Source organism: Ranitomeya variabilis, chromosome 8 (genome assembly GCF_051348905.1).
Source record: "Ranitomeya variabilis isolate aRanVar5 chromosome 8, aRanVar5.hap1, whole genome shotgun sequence".
Classification (NCBI taxonomy): Eukaryota; Metazoa; Chordata; class Amphibia; order Anura; family Dendrobatidae; genus Ranitomeya; species Ranitomeya variabilis.
In genome coordinates, this window is record NC_135239.1 from 143233549 (window position 1) to 143250199 (window position 16651).

General features: G+C 45.2%; 1 protein-coding gene across 1 annotated transcript in view; it reads left to right on the forward strand.

The window, feature by feature from the left end:
* RBX1 (ring-box 1) overlaps positions 1–16651 on the forward strand; it is a 64708-nt gene that overhangs the window by 14077 nt on the left and 33980 nt on the right. The window contains exon 2 of the mRNA XM_077277520.1: positions 5902–5980. Coding sequence (XP_077133635.1) covers positions 5902–5980 — 79 coding nt within the window. The remainder of the gene's footprint in view (positions 1–5901; positions 5981–16651) is intronic.

Genomic DNA, 16651 nt, shown 5'->3' on the forward strand with positions numbered 1-16651 from the left:
TCCATGAAAAAATACTTCTACATTTTTATACCTGAAAGATATATATCTTGGTACCGTGTTAGCCAGTAGATAGAAAAATGTTTAGAATTGAGAGTCCTCCGTGGTTGATACCTTTTAATGGCTAACTTAAACTAGTTAGCCATTAAAAGGTATCAACCACTGAGGACTCTCAATTCTAAACATTTTTCTACATTTTTAAACCTTCTAAAAGGCTAACAAAATAAAATAACATTTTGCAAATGGTGCTGATGTAAAGCAGACACGGGGGAAATGTTACTGTTTTTGTGTAGTATGACTCTGGATTAAAGGGATAATCATTCAAAGTTTGAAAACTGCAATTTTTTTTTTTTACATTTGTCAAATTTTATATGTTTTGTTTAAAAAAAAAAAAAAAAAAAAAAATCAACCTAAATTTAACATTAACATAACGCACGTCATGTAAAAACATTCTCAATCATTGGGATATGTTAATGCATTCCAGAGTTATTACCACATAAAGGGTCACTGATCAGACTTAAAAAAAAAAAAAAAAAAAAAAAGAGAATCTGAATTTTGCTGTGGTCTCTTAAAAAATAAAAAATAAATAAAGAGACCACAGCAAAATTCAGTTTCTCAGATTTTTTTTTTTTTTCCTTTATAGGTATATTGAGTAAAATGTACATTGTTTTATTCTATAAACTACTGACATGTCTCTGAATTTTAAAGGGAACCTGTCACCCCGTTTTTTCGGTATGAGATAAAAATACTGTTAAATAGGGCCTGAGCTGTGCATTACAATAGTGTAGTTTGTGGACCCCAATTCCCCACCTATGCTGCCAAAATACGTTACCAAAGTAGTCGTTTTCGCCTGTCAATCAGGCTGGTCAGGTCAGATGGGCGTGGTGTCTTCCCCCAGATCTTGCGTAGTTTTCCGTTGGTGGCGTAGTGGTGTGCGCATGTCCAAGGTCCCGAATCCTGCACAGGGGTGTGAAAATAGCAGCGATGTCCGTTATTCCATTGGTGGTCGGTGGGCGCGGCCATCTTGCTTTGGCCGCGCGTGCACAGAAGCGGCGCTCTGCTGGCCGCGGCTTCAGGAAAATGGCCGCCGCGATAGCCATCTGCGCACGCGCGGATGCCCGCGACCATTTTCCTGAAGCCGCGGCCAGCAGAGCGCCGCTTCTGCGCACGCGTGGCCAAAGCAAGATGGCCGCGCCCACCGACCACCAATGGAATAACGGACATCGCTGCTATTTTCACACCCCTGTGCAGGATTCGGGACCTTGGACATGCGCACACCACTACGCCACCAACGGAAAACTACGCAAGATCTGGGGGAAGACACCACGCCCATCTGACCTGACGCCTGATTGGCAGGCGAAAACGACTACTTTGGTAACGTATTTCGGCAGCATAGGTGGGGAATCGGGGTCCACAAACTACACTATTGTAATGCACAGCTCAGGCCCTATTTAACAGTATTTTTATCTCATACCGAAAAAACGGGGTGACAGGTTCCCTTTAAGCAGTTCTTCTTTGTTTGATGGCTTGTGACTATCCATCTACCTCTTGATTACATTCCAGAGGTTTTCATTGGGGTTCAGGTCTGTAGATTGGGCTGCCCATGACAGGGTTTTAATGTGGTGGTCCTTCATCCACACCTTGATTAATTATTTGTGAAAAAAATGGAAATTTGGCAAAAATTTAGAAAATTTAGCAATTTTCCAACTTTGAATTTTTATGCCCTTAAATCACAGAGATATGTCACACAATACTTAATAAGTAACGTTTCCCACATGTCTACTTTACATAAGCACAATTTTGGAACCAAAGTTTTTTTTGTTAGGGAGTTATAAGGGTTAAAAGTTGACCAGCAATTTCTCATTTTTACAACACATTTTTTTTTTTTTTTTTTTTTTTTTTGGGACCACATCTCATTTGAAGTCATTTTGAGGGGTCTATATGATAGAAAATACCCAAGTGTGACACCATTCTAAAAACTGCACCCCTCAAGGTGCTCAAAACTGCATTCAAGAAGTTTATTAACCCTTCAGGTGTTTCACAGGAATTTTTGGAATGTTTAAATAAAAATGAACATTTAACTTTTTTTCACAAAAAAGTTACTTCAGCTCCAATTTGTTTTATTTTACCAAGGGTAACAGGAGAAAATGTACCGCAAACGTTGTTGTACAATTTGTCCTGAGTACGCCGATATTCCATATGTGGGGGTAAACCACGGTTTGGGCACAAGGGAGAGCTCGGAAGGGAAGGAGCGCAGTTTGACTTTTTCAATGCAAAATTGATAGGAATTGAGATGGGACGCCATGTTGTGTTTGGAGAGCCACTGATGTGCCTAAACATTGAAACCCCAGCACAAGTGACACCATTTTGGAAAGTAGACCCCCTAAGGAACTTATCTAGATGTGTGGTGAGCACTTTGACCCATTAAGTGAATCACAGAAGTTTATAATGTAGAGCCGTAAAAATAAAAAATAATTTTTTTCCCACAAAAATTATTTTTTAGCCCCCCCCCCATTTTGAATTTTCCCAAGGGTAACAGGAGAAACTGGACCCCAAAAGTTGTTGTAAAAATTTGTCCTGAGTACGCGGATACCCCATATGTTGGGGTAAACCCCTGTTTGGTCACACATGAGAGCTCGGAAGGGAAGGAGCACTGTTTTACTTTTTCAACTCAGAATTGGCTGGAATTGAGATCGGACGCCATGTTGCGTTTGGAGAGCCCCTGATGTGCCTAAACAGTGGAAGCACCCCAATTATAACTGAAACCCTAATCCAAACACACCCCTAACCCTAATCTCAACGGTAACCCTAACCACACCCCTAACCCTATTCCCAACCCTATTCCCAACCGTAAATGTAATCCAACCCTAGCTTTAGCCCCAACCCTAACTTTAGCCCCAGCCCTAACCCTAGCCCTAGCCCTAGCCCTAACCCTAATGGGAAAATGAAAATAAATACACTTTTTTTTTTTTTTCCCCGCTTACTAATGGGGGTTTGATTTACTTTTATAGCGGGTTTTTTAGAGGATTTTTATGATTGACAGCCATCACACACTAAAAGACGCTTTTTATTGCAAAAAATATTTTTTGCGTTACCACATTTTGTGAGCTGTAATCTTTCCATATTTTGGTCCACAGAGTCATGTGAGGTCTTGTTTTTTTGCGGGACGAGTTGATGTTTTTATTGGTAACATTTTTGGGCACGTGACATTTTTTGATCGCTTTTTATTCCGATTTTTGTGAGGCAGAATGACCAAAAGTCAGCTATTTATGAATTTCTTTTGGGGGGGGGGGGTGTTTATACCGTTCCGCGTTTGGTAAAATGCATAAAGCAGTTTTATTCTTCGGGTCAGTAAAATTACAGCGATACCTCATTTATATCAGTTTTTTTAATGTTTTGGCGCTTTTATACGATAAAAACTATTTTATAGAAAAAAATTATTTTTGCACCGCTTTATTCTGAGGACTATAACTTTTTTATTTTTCGCTGATGATGCTGTATGGCGGCTTGTTTTTTGCGGGACAAGATGACGTTTTCAGCGGTACTATGGTTATTTATATCCGTCTTTTTGATCATGTGTTATTCCACTTTTTGTTCGGCGGTATGATAATAAAGCGTGGTTTGTGGTTGTTTTTTTTTACGGTGTTCACTGAAGGGGTTAACTAGTTGGACCGTTTTATAGGTCGGGTCGTTACGGACGCGGCGATAACAAATATGTGTACTTTTATTGTGTTTTTTATTTTTTTATTTTTAATTATATAGATAAAGGAATGCATTTATTGGAAATATATATTATATTATATTATTTATTTTTTTTTATTTGCCCCAGGGGGAGGACATTACAGTAAAGTTACAGATCGCTGAACCTACAACTCCCAGTACGGTCTTAACAATAGTGCGGCGATACTGGGAGTTGTTACCAGCCATCATCAGACTGCGGACTATACGGTGATTAGATGCAGGCAGTCCCTCAAACACTTGCATCCAGGTACTTTGTAAGTGACATCTGCTCTGATTGCTGTCTGTCCCATCCCGGTTGTGTCTGGGTAGTACAGACGCCATGATGAAATCTCACTCCGACAGCTCATCCCTGCAGACTTCTGTTTTCAGCACCACATCCAAACAGTGCCCCTTTAAAAACATAAATAAATAAAAAATTGGTATTCTGCCCCATAAATATCTCCCACCCTGCACCCCTGACTAAATTGCCACCCACTGTGCTTCCTACACAAATATCCTCTAACATTGCCCCTTTCCATAATATTTCTCCCCACAATGCCTCTGCAAGTCCCCCCCCGCCCCTTGCTATACTATGCCCCCTTTCACAATCCCCCACAATCATCTAAAATAATCCCGATGCAGCGTTTCTGCAGCTGCAGGTCCGCAGCAGTTTCCCATGAGTTTACAGTTCAATGTAAACCTATGGGAAACCAAAAACTCTGTGCATATGCTGTGGATAAACCGTGCGGAAACGCAGCGGTTTACATTCCGCAGCATGTCACTTCTTTCTGCGGATTCCGCAGCCGTTTTACAGCTGCTCCTATAGAAAACCGCAGTTGCGAAATCCGCAGAAAAACCTCGATAAATCTGCAGCAAAAACGCAGCATTTTTGCTCTGCAGATTTATCAAATCCGCTGCGGAAAAATCCGCCGTGGACCATTATACATGTGCACATAGCCTAATGGTCCATTGCGGATATGTTCACATGTATAATGGTCCACTGCGGATTTTTCCGCAGCGGATTTGATAAATCTGCAGAGCAAAAACGCTGCGTTTTTGCTGCAGATATACCGCATTTTTTCTGCGAATTTCACTGCGGTTTTACAACTGCTGTTTTCTGTAGGAGCAGCTGTAAAACCGCTGCGAAATCCGCAGAAAGTGACATGCTGCGGAATGTAAACCGCTGCGATTCCGCGCGTTTTTTTTCCGCAGCATGTGCAGAGTGTTTTTTATTTCCCATAGATTTAAATTGTAATGTAAACTCATAGGAAACTGCTGCGGACCTGCCAGCCTCTGTGATCACTGTAATCTGTGGTGACAGCAGGTCTGGGGACCAGGGCTCTGGTGGTGACTACATGCACTAATCTGCTCTCAGCACTGCAGCTCTGTTGCCTAGACCCTATGTCATCACTTGCTCGCCGCTATCTAGTCATCGCAGCGCCACAGCCGGTAATGAGATGGTGCCTTTGTTCTAATCACTGTATGTAATGTTGGGCAGTGTGCATGGCCACTAACTGTCCCTTTCTTTCCTCATTGAGAGAGCTCACCATCGAGCTTCCCAGGGTCAGATGCGTTCTTCAACTTCTACTAGTTGTTCGGGGGTAATCTGTGCACCCCACCGCACATTCCCTTTCCTCTGTGCTGCACGTCACTGCTGATTTTCTTTATAAATGATTAACTATAAATATCAGTTTTGAGTTCTGAACTACATAACCCCGTCACTGGCAACTTTCTGCCTGTGCACAGTGTACACACAAAGCTGCCAATTGATGGTGTTGGTGGGTTATTCAGAGCTCATGAATATGGAGGACTATATAGCAGCAGATTTAATAGTCCTCTAATTTTTTCATGCAGATAAAACCATATTATCAATTCACGAGGAAGTGACAAATTGCTGGAATTTGGATCTCTGTCTCTAAATTATCCAGCAATTAGTTGGCAAAAGCTTGATGAGAGATTCCCCCTTCGAATTAGAGTATGTGATTGTCTGAACCTGACCTAACCCTTGGGGGATAGCCAGGATTATGTGCAGCTTTCTGACATTGCTTGGGTGCCTAGCCGATCACCTGACTGTTGCTTGTTTGTTTGCCCATTTGGTGGCAAAGTATATATGATGTTTACATGGTTAATTTTCCCTATATCTGGACATAATGTCTTTTTTTTCTTCTCTTCCTTCATGCTCAGTGGAATGCAGTTGCTCTGTGGGCCTGGGATATTGTAGTTGATAACTGTGCTATTTGCAGAAACCACATCATGGACTTGTGTAAGTACCTGTATTTTGATTACTTTTCTTATTTTCAGCCTGAAATACATTGTTTGTGGATGGAAAGAAATGAACCTGTATGAGTTTGTAGCATATATATCAAGATCAGGAGGGTAATGGCCCTTACAAAGCATTAAAGAAGCACTCCGGCGGATTTGTTTTATTGTGTTAGTAATCAGTAATGTATTAACATATTTGCCAGTCGCCGTCTTCAGCATCACGTGGCTGACTTTGTGACTTACCTGCCATTGGTGTAACCAGAATCCAGTGGACTTCTTTGCAAAATATGGACCTGGGCCTCAGTTGACACGTATGTCTCCACAGGATCTGGAATGCTACAAGGACCAATACATCTGACAAACATGTTCACCCTCCCAAGTTACAATGTCCTCCATCCTGGCATAATGTCTCTATCAAGGGCCCCCTCTAATAATAGTGTGTGTTCTGCTGCTCTTCAACAAACATAGAAAAAAAATCTAAACTATTCTACTTGCCTTTCCCAGGAGCCAGCAGCTGACGTCAGCGTGCGAGCAACTGGTAGCACTTGACATCACTGCCATGCACATGCACCGCCAGTGACTTGAACACTGACGTCAGCTTCTGGCTGTCAGCATGTATTGCGGTGCAGGGACCCTGCAGGTTTCTGGGCCGCAATACATTTCAGCTGAGTGTGCCTCCTTGGACGCACATCCACACAGATCAGTGCTGTATAATAGTCCCTATTCTAAAAGGCTTCATGATCACTATAGTATTGGGGATGGCCCTAGTGGGACCAGTTTGTAAGCTGAATGTGTGATCCTGTTTCATCTGTGTTCCCTTCAGAAGACCTGAGCTGTGTAAGCAGAAATTATGACCACTAGAAATTGTAATCTAGTGCTGTCCTGTGAGAAGTGTCTTTTTTCAGGAGTCACACCAGCCTATAGCATCCGAGGAGAGATGCTAATGACCCTCTGCTCCTGTTCTCCTGCGAGCGGCAGCGAAGTGTCCTGCTACTGTGCTCTGATCCTCTCGCATTACAGGATTGGAGCACAGCTGCAGAGGAGACTGAGAAAGTAATTCTCCATCTCCTCTGCTGCCATTGTATATTGGACTGCACTTGGGTGATATCTGAGTGCTGTGAGATGTTTCACTCACCCATAGACTTTTATGGGTGCGAGTGAGCCGAGTCTCTCTGCCAATTGCACATGCTGTGACTGTTGTCTCATGGCGAACCAACATGAGAAAATAATCCCAGATCTGAGCTATTCCATAGTATAACACTGGGCCGAGTGCTATGCCATGTTTTATCGCATTGCACTCGGCCTTGTTACGGTAGTGTGACTCCGGCCTTAACGTTACGATGGAGGATCTCAAAACCATCCCAGGTATGTAAATTTATTACTGATGTATCAACATGCAGAATTAGGCTATGTGCACTTTTATTTTTTATTTTTTTTTCCTATTTTACACCCACAAGTTAAATGTATTTTATTTGGGACTTTATGCAGTATACTAACGAAGTAGAAAGTATTTTCCATTTAAAGGAAGTGTGTGTGTGTGTGTGTACACGTACTTGTATTCAGTTTCTCGGATTCATTGCTTTCTAAGACCACTTTTTGCTGCAGTTGCTGCTGCAAGTCTTTTGCAGGCTATCTTACCACAGATTCTCTTAGATTTAGGTTTTGACTGTGACCTTCACACACATGAATATGGTTTTATCTATCGCATATACTCTATAAGCCGAGAATTTCTATATATATATATATATATATATATATATATATATATATATACATATATATATATATACATACTGAAATTGCCCCTCTCGGCTTATTCTCGAGTCATACCCAGGGGTTGGCAGGGGAGGTGGAGCAGCAGCTTTGTAATCATACTCACCTGCTCCTGGCGCAGTCCCTGGTTCCCCGGCGCCGGCAGCTTCTTCCTGTAGTGAGCGGTCACATGGTACTGCTCACTACAGTAATGAATATGGACCCCACTCCACTCCCATAGGGGTGGAGCCGCATATTCATTACTATAATGAGCAGTACCATGTGACCGCTCAATACAGGGAGAAGCTGCCGGGGGAACCAGAGACCACGCCAGGAGCAGGTGAGTATAACGCAGTGCGCGATATTCACCTGCTCCCCGTTCCGCCGTCCGCCGCTGCGTCTTCCCCATCCTCTGCACTGACGCTCAGGTGAGAGGACGCGATTAGTGTGCGCGCCGCCCTCTGCCTGAACAGTCAGTGCAGAGGACGGGGAAGATGCAGCGGCGCCCAGCGGTGGAATGGGGAGCAGGTGAATATAGCAAGTGCCGGGGGCCTGAGTGACGAGAGGTGAGTATGTTTTTTTTTTTTTTTTTTGTTGTTTTTTTTTTCATCGCAGCATATGGGGCAAATGTCTTCATGGAGCATCTTATGGGGCATAATCAATGTTTGTGCAGCATTATATGGGGCATATTTTAATATGGAGCATCTTATGGGGCCCATCATAAACTTTATGGAGCATTATATGAGGCTCCTGATTCAATATGGATATTCAAAAACACTTAACCTACTGATGTCTCAATTAACTTTACTTTTATTGGTATTGATTTGTATTTTTGACATTTACCGGTAGCTGCTGCATTTTCCACCCTAGGGTTATACTCGAGTCATTAAGTTTTCCCAGTTGTTTTTTTTTTGTTTGTTTTTTTGTAGCAAAATTAGGGGGGTCGGCTTATACTCAGGTCAGCTTATACTCGAGTATATACTGTAAACCATCCATTGTAGCTCTGGCAATATGTTTATGGTTGTCCTGGTGGAAGGTGAACCTACGCCCCAGTTTTGAGTCTTTTGTAGCCCTTAACAGGTTTTCCTCCAGTATTGCTCTGTATTTTGCTCCATCCATCATCTGACCAGCTTCTCTGCCCCTGCTGAAGATGAGCATCTCCACAGCATAATGTAGCCACTACCATGTTTAACAGTGGGGGATGGTGTTTTTCAGGGTGATGTTCAGTGTTGGATTTCCGCCACACAAAGCGTTTTAACACTCGGCACAAAGTTATTTTGTTGTCAACTGACCAGATCATGTTCTAACAAATGCTAGCTGTGTCCACTGTATGGCTTCTCGAAAATGTGACTTTATTTTTACCACTCTTTCACAAAGGCCAGATTAGGTGAGTATACCACCTATGGTTGTCCTGTGGACAGATTGAACACACCCTAACATGTCTGCTTTGCTTCTGTATTCCACTGCAAGCTTACTAATAGGTAAAATACAGCATTTCTTCTACTTGTGATGGTAGTTGTCAAGAATTGGCTGCTTTACTTGTAATGTTTCCAGATATGATGGAGATGAGAATCCATCAATTACTTGCATATGGTCATAAGGCGTTCAGCGCTGTTTATTTACTCTGCAAGCCACGTCCCTCGTTGGTGACAGCAGCATACCCTCTGGCCCGACAGTTGCAAAAGATGACATGTGTCGATTAGAAACTCCTTTTAAAGCTAAATTCAGACATAGCCTATCAGTGTCTTCATATAGACTGTGACTTAAAGGGAATCTGTCACCCTATTTTAGGCCTATAAGCTAAGGCCACCGCCATCAGGGGCTTATCTACAGCATTCTATAATGCTGTAGATAAGCCCCCGATGTAACCTGTAAGATAAGAAAAACAAGTTAGTTTATACTCGCCCAGGGGCGGTCCAGTGGGCGACGCGGTCTGGCGCCTCCCATCTTCATATGATGACGTCCTCTTTCCTTCCTGTCACGGCTCCTGTACAGGCGTACTTTTCTGCCCTGTTGAGGGAAGAGCAAAGTACTGCAGTGTGCAGGCGCTGGGAAAGGTCAGAGAGGCCCGGCGCCTGCGCACTGCAGTACTTTGCTCTGCCCTTAACAGGGCAGACAAAGTACACCTGTGCCGGAGCCGTGACGGGAAGCAAAGAGGACGACATCATATGAAGATGGGAGGCGCCGGTCCGCCCCTGGGTGAGTATAATCTAAAGGTACCTTCACACTGAACAACTTAACAACGATATCGCTAGCAATCCGTGACGTTGCAGCGTCCTGGATAGCGATATCGTTGTGTTTGACACGCAGCAGCGATCTGGATCCTGCTGTGATGTCGTTGGTCGGAGCTAGGAGGCCAGCACCTTATTTCGTCGCTGGATCTCCCGCAGACATCGCTGGATCGGTGTGCGTGACACCGATCCAGCGATGTCTTCACTGGTAACCAGGGTAAACATCGGGTTACTAAGCGCAGGGCCGCGCTTAGTAACCCGATATTTACCTTGGTTACCAGCGTAAAAGTTAAAAAAAAAAACCACTACATACTTACATTCCGCTGTCTGTCCCCCGGCGCTGTGCTTCTTTGCACTGTGTAAGTGCCAGCCGGAAAGCAGGGCACAGCGGTGACGTCACTGCTCTGCTTTCCGGCCGCTGTGCTTACACAGTGCAGAGAAGCAGAACGCCGGGGGACAGACAGCGGAATGTAAGTATGTAGTGTTTGGTTTTTTTTTTACTTTTATGCTGGTAACCAGGGTAAACATCGGGTTACTAAGCGCGGCCCTGCGCTTAGTAACCCGATGTTTCCCCGGGGACCTCGGCATCGTTGGTCGCTGGAGAGCTGTCTGTGTGACAGCTCTCCAGCGACCAAACAGCGACGCTGCAGCGATCGGGATCGTTGTCTGGATCGCTGCAGCGTCTCTAAATGTGACGGTACCTTAAAGGTACCTTCACACGAAACGACTTTGTAACGATATCGCTAGCGATCCGTGACGTTGCAGCGTCCTCGCTAGCGATATCGTTTAGTTTGACACGCAGCAGCGATCAGGATCCTGCTGTGATGTCGCTGAATAAAGTCCAGAACTTTATTTGGTCGTCCGATCGCCGTGTATCGTTGTGTTTGAAAGCAAAAGCAACGATACCAGCGATGTTTTACACTGGTAACCAGGGTAAACATCGGGTTACTAAGCGCAGGGCTGCGCTTAGTAACCCGATGTTTACCCTGGTTACCAGCGTAAAAGTAAAAAAAACAAACAGTACATGCTCACCTGCGCGTCCCCCAGCGTCTGCTTCCTGACACTTACTGAGCGCCGGCCCTAAAGTGAAAGTACAGCGGTGACGTCACCGCTGTGCTGTTAGGGCCGGAGCTCAGTCAGTGTCAGGAAGCAGACGCTGGGGGACGCGCAGGTGAGCATGTACTGTTTGTTTTTTTTACTTTTACGCTGGTAACCAGGGTAAACATCGGGTTACTAAGCGCGGCCCTGCGCTTAGCAACCCGATGTTTACCCTGGTTACCCGGGGACCTCGGCATCGTTGGTCGCTGGAGAGCGGTCTGTGTGACAGCTCCCCAGCGATCAAACAGCGACGCTGCAGCGATCGGCATCGTTGTCGCTATCGCTGCAGCGTCGCTTCGTGTGAAGGTACCTTAACTTGTTTTTCTTATCTTACAGGTTACATGGGGGCTTATCTACAGCATTATAGAATGCTGTAGATAAGCCCCTGATGGCTGTGGCCTTGCTTATAGGCCTAAAATGGGGTGACAGATTCCCTTTAACTGACGGTGGCTCTCTTGATCTGAGCTCAACAGCCTAGGACTTTCACTTGAAAGTCACTTGTTTTCCAGTCTTCTGTTAAAGTTTTGCAATTCCCACCCCTGATAATCATCTGTGGTGGGAATACTAACTGAAAAAATTCTCAGAATGGGTAGTGAACGTCCTTAAAGTTTGTTAGAAATGGCACCATGGACTCTTTGTGTAATTAATAATAATAATAATAATAATAATAATAATAAAAAAAAAAAAATCTATCAGTATTTACAAAGGGGTGCCATCTTAGAAACCATGGATGCTCCCTACATTCTAACATCCTACATGATGGTCTAACCACCATCCAAATGTTTCTTGAAGCCAATGGGATCCTTTCTGAGACTGTATTAAAACAAACCAGATTTATTCACTGCCACCCCAGTATGCCAACCTTTTTCATGGCTAAACTGGACAATGCCTGGTGTTTTTTTTTTTTTTGCGCATCCTGTCATCACCGATGACATGTTAACAATCTTAACAAGACTTGCATGCTATGCTATAGAATCCTTCAAATTTAAGAAATATTGTGATCCGAAACTCAATGCCCTGATACACCAAGAAGAATCTATCCTTGCAATGAGAAGAGCTGCAAAACATGCACTCATGTAGTGACCACAGATGGGTGACTTATCTGCAACGCAAAACAGCTATAAGATCCCTGGGATGTTTGCATGTTCTCTCAATGTGGTGTACTTAACAGGACAGAAACTGAGAGCATGATTAAAGACATAAAGAAAAAAAATAAATAAATCTACCTGTGGCCAAACATTTCTGTGCTCCAGGACACTGTAAATAATATGAAAGTTGTCATTAAAAGGCAACTTGAAATCACAATATTGCCACAATAAAACTTTCACGCCCCTTTTCTAAGCCAATTAAGGATTCTTTTCAAGCTCAGTTTTTGTTTAACTTCCCCCTTTGTGTAATACTTCCTTTAGATACTTTGTTATACCATGCCTGATGAAGAGACCTAAAGGTACCTTCACACTAAACGACTTTGCAACGATAGCGATCCGTGACGTTGCAGCGTCCTGGATAGCGATATCGTTGTGTTTGACACGCAGCAGCGATCTGGATCCTGCTATGATATCGCTGGTCGTTGCTGAAAGTTCAGAACTTTATTTGGTCGTCAGATCGGCGTGTATCGTCGTGTTTGACAGCAAAAGCAACGATGCCAGCAATGTTTTACAATGGTAACCAGGGTAAATATCGGGTTACTAAGCGCAGGGCCGTGCTTAGTAACCCGATATTTACCCTGGTTACCATTGTAAATGTAAAAAAAAACAAAAAACAGTACATACTCCCCTTCTGATGTCCGTCAGGTCCCTGGCCGTCTGCTTCCCGCACTGACTGAGCGCCAGCCGGCCGTAAAGCACAGCAGTGACGTCACCGCTGTGCTCTGCTTTTACTTTACGGCCGCTCAGTCAGTGCGGGAAGCAGACGGCCAGGGACCTGACGGACATCAGAAGGTGAGTATGTACTGTTTTTTTTTTTTTTTTTTTTGTTTGTTTTTTTTTTTACATTTACAATGGTAACCAGGGTAAACATCGGGTTACTAAGCGCGGCCCTGCGCTTAGTAACCCGATGTTTACCCTGGTTACCCGGGGACCTCTGCATCGTTGGTCGCTGGAGAGCTGTCTGTGTGACAGCTCTCCAGCGACCACACAGCGACGCTGCAGCGATCGGCATCGTTGTCGATATCGCTGCAGCGTCGCTTAATGTGACGGTACCTTTAGGCTGTGCCCACAATCAGGATATAGCAGCGTATTTTCGCTGTGTTCTAATCACGCAGGTAAATCCGCATGTGTTCAGTGAACCCTGCAGATTTACATAATCTAGTGACAGTCTGGGGGAGACTAAACAGCGGAGACTAGCGTCTCCACTACAGATAATTGACATGCTGCGGCTCATAAACCCACAGCGCGGATACTTTTACACAGCGTCCAATAGAAGCACAGTGGGCATGGATTTCTATAGATCCAACCACTATGCTTGTAATGTAGAACGCAGTGTTTTAGATGCACTGCAGGTGAGCTGCACCCAAAACACTGCTCTGCCGGACTGTGGGCACATGCCCTTAGTAGTTTTGGAAGCTTGCTTTGTAACAATACTTTTTAGTAGCTAACAAAAATAAAATATCATGATTGTAATATTTTATTTATCACCCATCACAGCAGCGTGACTTCATGCCTTTATTGATAGGAAAACTGTCACCAGTTATAGCCAATAAGACATACGGCCATCACCTTTCAGGGCTGATACACTATTATAGAATGCTGTATTTCTCTAGTCCCCTTCCACGACAGTCACCTTGGAGGATGTCCCCCCGCCCTAATGGGGGACAGGAAACACAAAGAGGTTAGATAACCCTCCCCTTCCTGCTATCTCCAGTGTTTTTCCTGTCCCCCAGTGGGGCATGAAGAGTTTCCTGCAGGTGCTGCCGTGGCCGGTGAACAGAGCACCTGGATGTTCTTACCAGCCCGGCAGCCGAGGTCGGGTGGTCCTCCATCTCCCATCAAAAAGACCTCTCCCTTTTTGAGGATTCTTCTCAATTGAAACATCTAATGGATCGAAAAATAGAAAGCCACCTAAAGAAGTCCTGGGAATCCTCTACAAACTTGCTTAAAGCAAATATTGCGTCTACATGCGTCGCCAGGGCCCTAGTCCTCTGGCTTCGCAAATTAGAGGAACATCTCTCCCAGGTTACTTCCAGAGAGGAATTCCTGGACTCCCTCCCCCTTCTTCAAAAGTCAACAGGGTTCTTAGCCGATGCCTCAGGGGAATCCGTTCATGTGGCTGCTCAGTCCCTAGTCCTCTCTAACTCAGCCAGGAGAGCCCTTTGGCTGAAGTCTTGGGGAGGCGACTTCACCTCTAAAACCAAACTCTGCGCCAGCCCCTTTCAGGGACACCATGTGTTTGGACCAGTCTTGGATGATATCCTTGATAAGGCATCTGATAGGAAAAAAAAATCGCTTACCGAACAAAAGGTTGCTAGGAAGCGTTTTTTTTTCGTCCCCCTCATGACCAGTCCTCCCAGAAGGACTTCAGGGGAAAAGGTAAAACGGGTCAATGGAGCTACCCGAAGGGGGGGTAGAGACAGAAATATCCTTGTGCCTCAACAGCAACAGACCACGGATAAACAGTGACTCTCCGGTGGGGGGGGCGACTCTCGCAGTTTCTCGCACAATGGCAGTCCATATACACGAACCAGTGGATCCTCCACACCATACGATTCGGACTGAAATTCGAATTCGAGAGCCCCCCAATGCCTGAAAATTACCCCGGAACAGTCCCCAGACCCCCGGGACTCCCTTCTCCTTCAAATTCAGGATCTCTTGCAAGAAAAAGTGATCTCTCATGTACCTCAGCAGGACTTAGGCAGAGGTCATTACTCTCGTCTATTCCTCATAAGGAAACCCTCCGGGAAATGCAGTGAGATCATAAATTTAAAACCCCTGAACCAGGTCATCAAATACCGGAGGTTCAAGATGGAGTCAATCAGAACGGCAATCCCACTTATCGGGCAAAACTGGGTAATGGCTACGATAGACCTGCTTCATCTCTAGTCCAAGGCCATCATGTCCGTGTCTACTCCGACAATGTAACAACGGTGGCGTATCTTTGGCATCAAGGAGGCACGAAGTATGCCAGCCTGAAACTAGTTGCAGCACGGATATTTCTTTGGGCAGAGAAACACCTGCTTTCAATCTCCGCTGTACATCTGAAGGGCTCGGACAACACTCAGGCAGATTTCTTCCAGCAGGAAGGACGTCCATCCCGGGGAATGGTGCCTGAACCAAGAGGTCTTCCTATCCTTAAGTCGACCTCCGGGATCCCCATCTCGAGGTTATTTGCAAATGCCCAAAACGCAAAATCAAAAACATATTTCCAGGACATCCCCCTGACAGCACATTGGAGGACGTCCTCCTCCTCCTTGCAGGGACAGGAAAAACAACACGAGAGGTTAAAAGGCCCCACTCCGCACCCTTTCCTTCAGTGTTTTTCCTGTCCCTGCATGGAGGGACACATGAGAGATCAGCACAGCAGCTTACCGGACCGGAGGGCTCAGGGGGATCGTGCTGCTGGTCCAATATCTTTCCCCCTCTTGAATAGCCCAGGGCAGAAACTTCCCGGAGGGGAGTCCCTCTGCCCCAGAGACCAGTCGAGCGGACGAGCTCCTGGGTAGAGCCGCTTCCTCCCAGTGGGGGGCCTCTCGGCTCGGGCGCCATATCGGAGGAGAGGCGCTGGGATCCACGTGTTCTATACACGAACACAGGGGTGGCACAGGAACTCCCAGCGTCAGCGAGGCCCAGCATGCATTCCACTGCGTGGAACGCGGAATTAGGTGCTTATGATACGATCATCATTTCCGGTGACGACGGGGGGCGTACTCGATCAGGCCGGACGTCATTTCCGGTGACATCGTCGGCCAGGGTGCGTTCCACTTCATGGAACGCAGAGATAAGGCATAATAACAGGGCCGATAACTGTGTTCAGCGGCAGAACAGCGGGCGCATAATTTGATTATTCGCGCAGGCTTCCGACCGCAGATACACGATACTCGGTCAGTCGGTCCAGAGTCATGTGGTGCAGAAGGCTAAAGCAGAAGTATTTGCAATGCCGGAGACAAGGGGTGAGTGCAGCGACTGCTGAGGTGTTTTTCTTTTGCCATGGGGCGGCATATTTACCCAGTCCTGATTGTTTCTCAGCAGAGGACATGGAAATCAGGAGTGAGGATCCTGGGGTAAGTGCGCATAGCGCATACGTACCTGTACAAACACACACATAGACGCTAAGCAGTCCCTATTCTTATATTTAGGGTAAGGATGTCCCACAGGCACCCCTCCCAACAACAAATAGGCCAGGAAAGGCCTCGGTGAAGTCTAGGCGGTGCTCAATATGTCATGTATAGCTTCCAGAAACATACAAAAAAGCTCTCTGCAACTCCTGTATTTCCAAGGTTGTAAGAAGAACAACCAACGTTCCTGTCAGAGATGAGGAGGTACAAAGCTCATTAGCTACCTTGTCTCGGCAATGCCCTTCCAGTCCAGGTCCGAGTCGCAAAAGACCTAGGATGGACTCAGAACAAAAAGATCCTGATATTTCTTCAGATGAAGAAT